This window comes from Lynx canadensis, chromosome B2 (genome assembly GCF_007474595.2).
Source record: "Lynx canadensis isolate LIC74 chromosome B2, mLynCan4.pri.v2, whole genome shotgun sequence".
In the NCBI taxonomy this organism is placed as follows: Eukaryota; Metazoa; Chordata; class Mammalia; order Carnivora; family Felidae; genus Lynx; species Lynx canadensis.
The window spans coordinates 136,449,181-136,461,899 of NC_044307.1; the positions used below are offsets into that span (position 1 = coordinate 136,449,181).

The following is a 12,719-nucleotide window of genomic DNA, read 5'->3' on the forward strand; positions in this document are numbered from 1 at the left end:
GAAATCCTTCCTGACAAAAGGGGAATACGGTACTTCTTACCTGCTGCTTAGAAAAGAAGGACAAGGGACTGCAGGGGCCATTCCTTGGGGGAACAAAAGTAAAAGCTCCCCGGTGGGCAGGCCAAGCGGTCTCCCAGCTGAGCATCTGTCTGTTGTTAGGACTCCGGAAACACCTGGAGCAGTTTTCCTTGGTTTCCTGCCTTCACCTCACCCTCATTTCTGTCCCTTATCTCGACCGTCAGCTGGGCTGACCCCAGACAGCGGTTAAGAGGGAGACAAAGTTTATCTTCAGAGACCCCGCGTCCCCTGAGCCCCTCCTCCCGCCTCCCTTGGTGCCCTTCTCCCTTCAGTGCCCAGGCACGCACACCCCCTATCCGCTTACTGAAATTATCCTCAGGAAAGTACTGACATTGGATATTCCTACCATTGGAATGAATTCAAGTTCATGTTACCTCACCCGTATGCTACTTACATATTAAGCCTTTCTCATAATGTCCAGTGAAAACTCCTCGGGAATCAAAGTCTGTGTGTGTGTGTGTGTGTGTGTGTGTGTGAGAGAGAGAGAGAGAGAGAGAGAGGGAGGGAGGGGGAGGGAGGGAGGGGGAGCGTGCTCACACATGAAAGAGATGGACCCCATGACCAAAGAAACCCTAAAATCGTACAGATTTCTTTAATCTGGTTATTCATTCAGTAAACAGTTGAGTACCCCATATGCTCAATTGGCCATCCCTGACTGTCTCTTTTATTTTGGTCCTTTCATAATTAAATGTCCCATTTTTACATCTGTAATTACAGTTTGACAGAGTTTAATCAGAAGGAAATACCTATTTTTGTATGCTTTCTTTATCATTGTCTTTTTCCCTAAATAGTTCTAAAAAGGAATTGGGGTAGCATACATTGAGTAAAAGGCATTTAAGGATTAACTAACTCAGGGCTATTGATTTTTGTATAAAACCATTGTTGGAATTGTCCACAGAGCTCATAAATCGAAGGTCAAGTATACATTTGATTCTATGTTAAGACCATGTAGTTGCTTTAAATCAAAACTGCCTAATTTAAGATTGGAATAGAGCCATGGTGTCACAAAATGCACAGCGGTTCAGTCGTGCAACAGTCCTGAGGCTTTATCAGGGCGAAGGTGTATGCAGGGCAAGTATATGATGTAATTCAGATATATTTTCATTGCAGCCGTTGTTTTTAAGTTTGTCATTGCAAATGATCCTAAAGGTTCCTAAATTTAGGAGAGTCAACCTGATAATTGTTCAATCCCAGGTTGACTACAGCAGCAGGCAGGCAGAAAAGGAGCAAGAAACTGAGAGCGTGTGAGCGCACCCAGAGAAAGGCCCTATTTCTGCCATTAATTTACTGGGTGACCTCAGGCAGATCACTTTGCTCATCTCGTCTGTGGAGGCTGGACGCTCCAGTGCCTTGAGGGGCTTAACCAGGTGAATGCAGCGCATGCGTGGGCCCAGGTGGGGGCTAGAGCAGCCTCGGTACCTGTGTGGTGAGGGCGTGAGTGTCCTATGAAACTGGGCGCCAGGGCCCGTGCATCTAACACTGTTTCAGGAGAAGCCAGAACTCAAGACATTTTTCTCTTCCAACTTTTGGAAGCTGGCAACTAATTTAGGTGTTTAACAAAGTAGTATGTTTGAAAATGTGGCAGCATACGAAGTCAGTGAGGCTAACTATGATTGTGGCGAAACTGAGTAGCACAGGCCCCGTGGAGGAGAATTGGGGTATATCTAGCAAAATTACATTTGAAGTCATCCTGTAATCCAGCAGTCCTCCTTCCAGAAATCTATTCCCAAGATACAGCAACAAAAATGCAGTAAGTGTGGTGCTAGTCTTATAGTAGTAATAGTCACAATGTATAGATATATATCATATATAGAAATATTTTATTAATATATATTATATATAAATTCTATAAATAATATATAGAAATACATAGAAATATACAATATAGAGAAACAGCCGAAATGTCAATAAACAGGAAGCTCTTTGAATGAATCGTGGCATATCCACATAATGGAATACTATGAAGCAGTAGAAACAACTCAAGAGTATCTCTGTGTACTACTGGGACGGGTGGGGAGAGAAGTAGATAAAAGTGTGCAACACTGTGGTTCTCAAAGTGTGCTCCCTAGACCAGCAGCACCAGCATCACCAGCATCACTTGGGAACTTGTTAGGATGCAGTTTCTCAGACCCACAGCCAACTTACGGAATCAGAAACTCTGGGAATGCAACCCAGTAATCTCTGTTTAACAAGCTCTCCAGGTAGTTGTGACATATACTCAGGTTTGAGAATCACTGACAAATAATTTGCTTCTATTTATCTAGAAATGTGGAAGGACATGCCTATATTTAAATGGGAATTAAAAAAAAAGGATAAACTAAATATAACACCGTATGTTAACTACGCTGGTGTTAACTTTTTTTTTAAAAAAAGAATCAACTGTGAAATTAAAAATTGGTCGCCGATAGGGATGGAGAGAGAGACTAGTATGGAAAGGAACCGAAGCTAGACTTCTTTGAATACGCGTTTTCTTACAGAGTTGACCTTGAACCCATGTAAATATTTTACATAGTTATAAGACAAAATGAAAGTTAAAAAAGCAGTCTCCAAAAATGAAAACAAAATGAAATGATGAGCCTATGGATAGAGCCAATTTGTGGCGTGATCACACGAAGGAAATTCCAGTTGATTTTAAAATCGACTGTGGAGAAAATACAGCAAATACATTTTTAACTGTTTTCGATAATGATATCAAATGTGCTGGTGTTGGTATTGTTCTTCTGAAATTGAGTGTATTATGGGATACAACAAGGTGTTTATGTCAGTATCATTGACCTAGAATTGGTAAAAGGCAGAAAATACAGACGAAGAATGATGCTAATTAAAAATGCTCCAATCCTGGGGCGCCTGGGTGGCGCAGTCGGTTAAGCGTCCGACTTCAGCCAGGTCACGATCTCGCGGTCCGTGAGTTCGAGCCCCGCGTCAGGCTCTGGGCTGATGGCTCGGAGCCTGGAGCCTGTTTCCGATTCTGTGTCTCCCTCTCTCTCTGCCCCTCGCCCGTTCATGCTCTGTCTCTCTCTGTCCCAAAAATAAATAAAAACGTTGAAAAAAAAGTTTTTTTAAATGCTCCAATCCTGAATCCGAATTGCCAGGTTGAACCAAGGATGTATTTTATCTTTTTTTTTTTTTTTTCAACGTTTATTTATTTTTGGGACAGAGAGAGACAGAGCATGAACGGGGGAGGGGCAGCGAGAGAAGGAGACACAGAATCGGAAACAGGCTCCAGGCTCCGAGCCATCAGCCCAGAGCCTGACGCGGGGCTCGAACTCACGGACCGCGAGATCGTGACCTGGCTGAAGTCGGACGCTTAACCGACTGCGCCACCCAAGTGCCCCGGTGTATTTTATCTTTAAAAAACACCATATTGCTAGCTCTGTCCACCGAAAAGGCCTGGAAATAACGATGAATACAGTAGCAAGACTATCTCTGATGCCCAGACTGTGGTCTCCAAATACTAATTCCTACCAAAAGGAATCCGGGCTCCATGAAGGATGAGTCTGGGGCAGGAAATGTACAGGATGATCCAGAATGTCTTATCATTCCAGAAAACAAGGTAGCTGTTGGAGGCTGTAGGTCAGGTCACGAATGCTAAAGGAGAGGCTCCTGCTGGCCAAAGATGGGACATTTCAGCATCAGTAAGGACAATTAATTAAAAACAGCTGAAACTTGGGGCTCCTGGGTGGCTCAGTCGGTTAGGCATCTGACTTCGGCTCGGGTCGTGATCTCACGGTCCGTGAGTTCGAGCCCCGCGTCGGGCTCTGTGCTGACAGCTCAGAGCCTGGAGCCTGTTTCAGATTCTGTGTCTCCCTCTCTCTGACCCTCCCCTGTTCATGCTCTGTCTCTCCCTGTCTCAAAAATAAATAAAACGTTAAAAAAAAAATTTAAAAAAATAAATAAGTAAATAAAAACAGCTGAAACTCATTAGATATGTTTCTGTTCATGAATTCACAGTGATCAAAAAACTCAAAGTGGTGGCCTTTGCAGGATGCTAGAGAGCCAATGCCTCATCCTGAAAAATAGGGAAAATTATCAAGCATCCATCCTGCCTTTTCCATACAAACTACAAACTGCGGGGTAATGGTTAACATAAGGAAGTTCCTTTTTTGGAAGGACTCTGGCTAACAAATGAAGGAATCATAGAACCAGAAATACCACCATTTGGCAGCTCCTAACGAATTAATAAATCAGACAATAATCACCATCGGTGGTTAACATCACAAAGAGAAAGACAGCCGGACACCCTGTGCCTCCTGATGGAAGTAAATACAATTAGGACGTATTCGTGCCAAACCATGGAACATAAACCTGTTCAGGCTTCCCCTAAACCACATGAGTGCAGGGGGCAGGGAGACACATGAAAGAAAACCGTAGGGACATAACCAGCAAGACAGGCCATGAGAAACTCTCTAGGACACACAGTCTGGTTTCTTCAACTAAATTGCAAGGGCGGGGGCAGGGGGGAGATAAAAGGGGAGCTTATAGATTAAAAGATCTTAAGAGGTATCAACCAGTTGCCTTGTGTAGTTACTTGGGTTCCAAATCAGATAGGCCAACTATTTTTAAAAAGAAAATTAAGAAGATAGGAGATTTGAATAGTGACGGCTGAACATTCATGATAGTTTGGAATTACTTACATGTGATGATGGCACTGTGGTGATGCTTCTTTTTAAAAGTCTTTACATTAGAGATGTATACTGAAATATTTATAAGTGGAATGATCCTGTGTCTAGAATTTGCTTCAGAGTGATAGGGAAGTAGGTGGCTATAAACCATGAGTTAATATCCAGGTCAGGTGATGGCTGCTTGGAGATTCCTTACACGATCCTCTCCACTTATTTATAAATATGTTTGAGACTTTCTCTAATAAAAAATTTTACATCCAATCCTCATCAAGCGAGCAGAAAGGATTCTAAGTAGACATTTCTTTTAAATAGGAAAAAAAATTAATATATTAAAATGACCTCCCCCCCCAAAACAAAGAAAAGAAAAAGTCACTGTCTTCCAGTCACATATAAATCTGGCCTTGGGGTGCCTGTGTGGCTCAGTCGGTTGAGCGTCCGACTTCAGCTCGGGTCACGATCTCACGGCTGGTGGGTTCGAGCCCCGCGTCGGGCTCTGTGCTGATGGCTCAGAGCCTGGAGCCTGCTTTAGATTCTGGGTCTCCCTCTCCCTCTGCCCCTCCCCCGCTCATGCTCTGTCTCTCTCTCAAAAATAAATAATAAACGTTAAAAAAAATCTCAAATTGGGGCACCTGGGTGGCTCATTCGGTTAAGCGTCCGGCTTCAGCTCAGGTCATGATCTCACGGTCCGTGAGTTCGAGCCCCGTGTCGGTCTCTGTGCTGACGGCTCGGAGCCTGGAGCCTGCTTCGGATTCTGTGTCTCCCTCTCTCTCTGCCCCTCCCCTGCTCATGCTCTGTCTCTCTGTGTCTCAAAAATGAATACATTAAAAAAAATTTCTTAATCTACCCTAAAGTAGTTTCAAAGTAAAAAGGGCAGAATATGAAATACCACCCAAATAATGCAATGTCTCTTTTAAATAATATAATTCCGTTTCAGAGTTTACAAGAACTGATAATTCATTGGCCTTGAATTACTTACTCAGACTGAAAGTTTTACAGTCTAAAGTTTAAAAACCCAGGTTTTTGCTCTCTCACCTGCCCATCTGCATCCCTCTTTCCCTTGGCAATGTAGGGGAAAATTGTGAAAGACTTTGAAACCGACCGCAAAGATTGCTGGGTGCCTCCACTAGGAAAGAATTTTCCAATTCACCCTTCTAATTTATACGACTCAGTAGACTTTCTGCATCTCTCATTGTCTTCAAACTATCTTCTAACTCTAAATTTTTGATAACTGATAGCAATGTCAGTGATTGTTGACCACAGGCATGCAAATGAAAACTGTCCCATAGAGGGACATTGGATTTCTTTACCCTATAGAAGAAAGCAGTTTGGTATCCGTTTGTAAATTCCTATCCGCATTCCCCGTTGACCTACGCGCGAAGCTTGTGTTTATCCTTAAATCCAGTTACAATAGCTTACTGCTCTCCTCGCCGAGCAGTAGGTTAAATAAAATCTTTGATACTGTTTATTCTATATTTGCATGGAAGTCATGGTTTTACCTTTTAAACAAAATACTGTATGAGCGAGAAGGATTGATTTAATATTTCTCAATATTTGGTAATATGACTAGACATTTGAAAGCCCAAGAAAGAAACTAGGGCACCGGGAATGTGGTGTCAGGAGAAGGCAAGGACCCCACATTGGTGAGTCAGACATTTACGGCATTTGAGGCATTGCTACCATGCTGGTGTGAACAGAAAAGTAGGCTTGAACCCTGCTCTCAGGTAATTTCCGGTTTAGTAGAAAAGAGGGGGGATTTGGTAGCTGCACAGGCGTGATGTGAATACAACGTGGCCCCTACTTTGTAGGAACTCACAGTCTGGAGTGGGAGACACAGATTCAGAGGAAATGACACTACCACTTGGTAAATGCTACGAGAGATTTGGGTGTCACAGAACCCCAGCATGGGAGCAGTTAGCTTGGCTAGCTCTCTGGAAAGGCTCCTTGGAGGAAAAAAGCCTAAGTTCAATGTCAAAGGATGCATGGTGGCTGCGAGGTGGGACAGTGGGCAGGGACAACTGTATACACAAGGGCTTGAGAGCACAGTTTTCTTGTGCCCTGCATGTATTTCCCCGTGTTCTTACCACCATAATTAGATGATATATTCTATTTCTCTTTCACATTGCACATCTACTGGGAGGACTAGGAGTGCCTGAGGCAGAAACCTCATTTTCCTCCTCTTCCTTTTCGCCTTCAGATTCACCTAACACAGCAGGTGCTCAGTAAGTGTCTCTTGAACCCAGATGAGTTCGAGTTGATTCTAGGTATGAAACAAGGTAGATAAAAAAGGCATAGATGAAAAAAAAAAAAAAAAAAGACATCGATGATTGCCACAGGGGCTCAGACAGGCCCTCGTGACGACAGAGCCAGATTTACAAGTATGAATGATGTTTCTTTTTATCGTTTTTAAATGAATGGTGATGCCTGTGCTTTTCTTTCTTTTTTTTTTTTTTTTTTTTTTTTTGCCTCTAAAAGTCTCTTTTGTTTCCTTGCAGAGTGAAGAGTTCCACATTTACACGCAGTACTGCACTAACTATCCAAGGTACACGCTGGGAATATACCACAGTACATTCCTGCACTTGCATACCGTTTCAGGTCGAGGGGTCCGATGTATGCTGGTGTTAGGCGTCCTGAACCTGGCCGTGCACTGGGTGCCCTGGGGAGTCTCCACAGCGTGCTGACAATGGATTACGGGCTACCCAGATATCCATCCATTCAGCTCTGGGACTCCCAGCAGAGCCAGTGGGAGGGAAAGTGTGAAAGACCGTGAAGGAGACCAAAAAGGTTTCGAGGTGTCCTTCCGTGGAAACCTAAGTAAACCTGTTGTGTTTGGCTGTGATTCTTGTCCGTTGACCCTCCTGTACGTGTGCCGTGTTTTGAAAAATTTGGGATGTGCCGAGAATGAGTTTATATAATCTAGCTGGGGATAGAATATGTTATATCTTTGCTATATAATTTCTAAGAACTATGTAAAAAGGCCTCCTCATCTCACTGGATCTTGGCTTTCGTTTCGTTTACACTGGAAGCCACACAGGAGGGTAGTGCAAGGAGCGCCACATGGACACTAGAGTGACCATTTCAGTGAGGGAGGCCGACCGAAGACCCTGGGTCACACTGTTGGAATTTCTTTTTTCAGCAAAAGACTTGTACTGAGCATTTATTGAGTCCTAATCATTGTGTTAAGTGCTATAAATGCAACGTGTTGTTGGATTTAACCTTCATGATAATCCAGAGATGCCAAGGGATTCGAGAAAAGCAAAGCATCCATCACAGTGCCAGGCGCATAATAGGTTCTCAACAATTGCTAGCGCATAATCACCCCTGCCCCAACCCAATGTAAGGATGGAGAAACTGAGGCTCCAATAGGTTTATTGCCTTCGCAGGGCCACGTAACTGACGGGTGGCCCCGCTAGAATCCGAATCGAGGTTTCCCCAACCTCAGACCCAAAGCTACTACATCCTTGTGAAGTTTCTGAAGGTTTGTGATTCTCCCCACCCCTGTGCCTTTTTGCCACTTCCCCACGTGATCAGCAGAACTTGATGGGAGTTATCGTGGGGGACGAGCCAGGGAGATAAGAGCTACGTGCCCTGTCGCCTCTCTTGGTGGAGACATGTCCCTAAGGATGACGTGGTTGGCCGGATCCACCTAGGAGAGAAGCCAGCAGGCTGAGCCCCTAGTACTGCTGCAGCAAGGAAGAACAAATGGAAACCCTGTTCAGAAGTGGCCCCGGAAAGCCAGTCTGGACAGGGTCGCCTGGGTGGCTCAGTCGGTTAAGCGTCCGACTTTGGCTCAGGTCATGACCTCGCGGTTCGTGAGTTGGAGCCCCGCGTGGGGCTCTGTGCTGACAGTGTGGAGCCTGCTTAGGATTCTCTCTGTCTCCCCCTCTCTCTGCCCCTCCACCACTCACACTCTGTCTCTCAAAAATAAATAAAAATTGAAAAATTTAAGGAAAAAAAAAAAAAAAAAGAAAGCCAGTGTGGATTAAAAGGCATGAAGCCTGGGACTGCGATTTATGTACAAATACTTTCCATTGAAGGAGTTTAGTCTCCCTCTGTAGACATGGGTCAAGGTATTGTGCTGCAGTGGTTTATTTGGTTAGCGCCCAACTGTGCATTGGCCAGGTTTCCCTAAAATCCAAACAAAAAACACCAAAACCCACATGTCAGCTCGTACATTTGTCACAATATCCTTATGAGCAGACACACGCAGTTTACACAGTTTCACGTAAGCAAGCCTCTCTCCTATGGTATTTGTTTCCACCTCTGTGCTGAAGATAGCAGAAAATTGTAGAATGCCCCAACTAAATCCCGAGAACCACAAGCTAAAAACCGGCATGGTACCACACCCCAATCGAGAGAAATCACAGAATCGGCCCCCAACTTCTCCACTAAACTCCTAACCAAGGGAAGGGGGGTGGGGACAACATTCGAACTCTGAAGCATCAGCACATTTCTGGACGCAATTATCAGGATGAGAGATGCTAGAGGGGCTTGTTGGGGGCGGGTGTGTAAATTTCATCATAAACATGTCATTCAAAGAAATAACATCTGAATTTGTAGTTTGGGAAGTTTATATTAAGATTTTTCTGACTTAGTAGTAAGAAAGGAAAGTACAGAATAAAGGCCGCTTTTTCTATATGAGGCTGCTTCAGGGTCAGAGGACAGGCAAAATCATTTGAGCAAGGACACAGATTTTAAGAGCCTGTCATTCATGGAGCATGGTCCCAAGTTCCGTGTGTATTGGCTGGAGATAGGAGCTAATATCCCTTGCCTTCTAGCAAATGTTATGTTTCTTTCAGCGTCAAACTCCACTAAATGCAATCACACAATAGCGTGTTAGAGAAGACCAAATGAGTGAATATAAATTAATGGAGTCCAGACTCGTGGTATGTACTAGAAGCTAAAGGTACAGGAAGAAGAGGAATAGTAAGTCCCCTTGAGGAGAGTTTAGAACGGTTTCCTGGAGGAAGTGTTTTTTTTTTCTTTCTGGGTTTTGTATATATCTTTTTTTTCTTATTTTATATCTTTGACTTTGACGAAGGAAAGAGACACGTTAGCAGAGAGATGCTCGACAGGCAGGCTCAGTGAGGCAGGCGCGTCCGGCGCTTGCCCAATCGTGTGGTTTTCATATCCCTAGAAAAAGATTTCCTCTTGTCCCCTCGTCTCCAATCAGTTTGCTGTCTGAGGCCCCAGGTTTCCGTTCCCCTGTCTTAACAAGCCAAGAGCGCTGAGGGTTTCAGCCCATCTGACAACATTTCTTCTCCCTTCGGATCCAAGCTGGGGATATTAAATGTCGCCGGCACCCCTTGACAGATGTCCACCTTCTTCATACCAGTCACGCCCCAATAGTTTCATCTTGAAGAGACACAAGCCCTCCCTCCTTTCCCCGGCGAGGGGTGCAGGCCCTGTCGGGTCATTGTCCTCAGATGTCTGCCTGTGCCCTGAATCTGGAGTTTGGTGCACTCAGAATTGGTGGCAGGTGTCCTGTCTGTGGGTAAGAGCTCAGGCCTTCATATGGCCAAAGGGCAACTGGGCAACTGGTTCTGCCTCTGAAGAACCTTAGAAAAGACCCTTGGCTACGTGATAAAGAATAGTTTTGAAATCTCCACTTATGTGGGAAATAAACCCGTTTGAACAGATACTTCTCAAGGCAGATGGGCACAAAAGTGATTCTAATAGGTTGATTCGGACCTCCATTTCACTTCCTTCCAAGGAGTCTTGTTTGGTTGTTTGGCTCTAATTTTCTAAATGAATCCTGAAAACATGACTGACTTGGGGAGAAAGGGGCTGAAATTACTTCCACCTGCTTTCTTCTAAGTTATGAGAACATAAGATTTTAATTTACTTGTGTGTGTGACTCCAGAAGCCCACTAGCTTTTATGTATAAGGTAGGAACACTGTTTCAACTAGTCCTTTGGGTTGTTGGGGGGGGGGGTCTACTTAATTGCCTTTTGGGGGGCTGGGACGCAGACGGAACTCTGACCTGCTTTCCTAGTACACTGAGGGAGGCACACTCGCTAAGAGAGGAGGTTCTCTAGCTGTTTCAGAAACTGTCATTAGAGGGATCTGTTCAAAGGGAGGTTAACCCGTGGGCCACAGCCTCCAACGATCTGCAGGGAGTGTCATGCGGTTTGTACATGATACAAAGGCAACCAGCAAAAGGGGTGACAAATGTCCGGCTCGGGGCTGGATCTGCTGAAGAAAGAGCTCCTTTTTCTTGGTACATTTTCTTTAAAAAAACAAATTTTGTTTAATGTTTTTTATTTTTGAGAGAGAGAGAGAGTACGAGCAGGAGACGGGCAGAGAGAGAGATCGGGAGACACAGAATCCGAAGCAGGCTCCAGGCTCTGAGCTGTCAGAGCCCAACTCAGGGCTCGAGCTTGTGAACTGTGAGATCATGACCTGAGCCAAAGTCGGACCCTTAACCAACTGAGCCAGGAGCCCCCTATAGTGCCTTTTTCTAATCCATCCACCCAAAGAGATACCTTTTTCTAATTTGTCCAGAGGCACTTTGGTCTAGCTGTAGCTCTGTTGCTACCCTACCTGTTTTAGGGCATTTACACTTACGTTGGCCATTAAAACTTGAGTACCTGGGGCACCTGGGTAGTTCAGTCAGTTAAGCGTCTGACTCTTGGTTTCTACTCAGGTCATGATCTCACAGTTCACGAGTTTGGGCCCCGCATCGGCCTCTGTGCTGACCGTGCAGAGCCTGCTTGGGATCCTCTCTCTCCCTCTCTCTCAAAGTAAATAAATAATCTTAACAATACATTAAAACTTGAATAACTCATCTTACCATTACAACTCGGGTGAAAATATATATTCTTGTTGCAGATCAGTGGCTGTGCTAACAGAGTGCATGCGGAACAAGATGCTGGCCAAATTCTTCAGGGAACGTCAGGAAACTTTGAAACACTCACTGCCTCTGGGCTCCTATCTCTTGAAACCAGTTCAGCGGATTCTCAAGTATCATCTCCTTTTGCATGTAAGTTTCTGCCCACACTTGAATACCTTCCAAGGGATGGGGATTTGGCGTATATATATTAAGTTGAGGGGGGGGGAAATATCAGAAAAGGCTGTGGACATATGGAAACATTTTCCACATTCATACTTTACAACTGACTAATCTGCTTGGAGGAATTAGAGATATTTATATTCTGGGCCCGCAGCCCCATTGACACCAGCCAAGCAAAAAGATTCATTTTAGCTCTGATTCTGATAGGGTTTGGGAGTACCTCACTCCGGGCAGTGAACAGTTTCAGGCAGAGAGCTATCATCTTAACGAAAAACAGATTTTTTTGTGTGTTTTATTTGATTTCCACGAGCCTGGCTTCAGTAGGCAGTGGGGGAGGAGAGCTGTCATAGATTGGCTCTTGCCTGAGCAAAGAGAAGGGCTGAAAAAGAAGACAGATGAGGGGTGTGATGAGTGATCTTGAGCTGGGCTTAGCATCACTTCAGGGTATTTATTTCATTTCCCATTATTTGTACACAATTCAAGGAGGCTTTAGAAACAAGGGTAGAGGGGTGCCTGGGTGGCTCAGTGGTTGAGCGTCCGACTTCGGCTCAGGTCATGATCTCACAGTCTATGAGTTTGAGCCCCACGTCAGGCTCTGGGCTGATAGCTCAGAGCCTGGAGCCTGCTTCCGATTCTGTGTCTCCCTCTCTCTCTGCCCCTCCCCCGCTCAAGCTCTGTCTCTCTCACTCTCAAAAATGAATAAATGTTAAACAAAAAATTTTTTAAAAAGAAGAAACAAGCATAGATATAGCTCCCACTTGCTCATGTCTGACCCTCTAAGGAAGCTGATAAAATTGGGGGAAAGTTTTGTTGCAAATAATCTCCACTGAGTAAGTAGGATTCAATCGCCTTTATCATATGAGGAAGGCATGGCACGGTGGTTAGGAGTCAGACACTGGGTCAGTCCTGCCTGGGTTCAAATCCTGTAAGTTATCCATGTTCACTGTGCCTCACAGGCAGTCCATAAAAATGAGCTATTGTTTTTGTTTTATTGTTTTTGTACTCCATTA

General features: G+C 44.5%; 1 protein-coding gene across 1 annotated transcript in view; it reads left to right on the plus strand.

Annotated features, from left to right (window-relative positions):
* Positions 1-12,719, plus strand: part of PLEKHG1 (pleckstrin homology and RhoGEF domain containing G1) — a 179,519-nt gene that overhangs the window by 130,589 nt on the left and 36,211 nt on the right. Inside the window, exons 5-6 of the mRNA XM_030316589.1 lie at positions 7,193-7,239; positions 11,529-11,679. Coding sequence (XP_030172449.1) covers positions 7,193-7,239; positions 11,529-11,679 — 198 coding nt within the window. The remainder of the gene's footprint in view (positions 1-7,192; positions 7,240-11,528; positions 11,680-12,719) is intronic.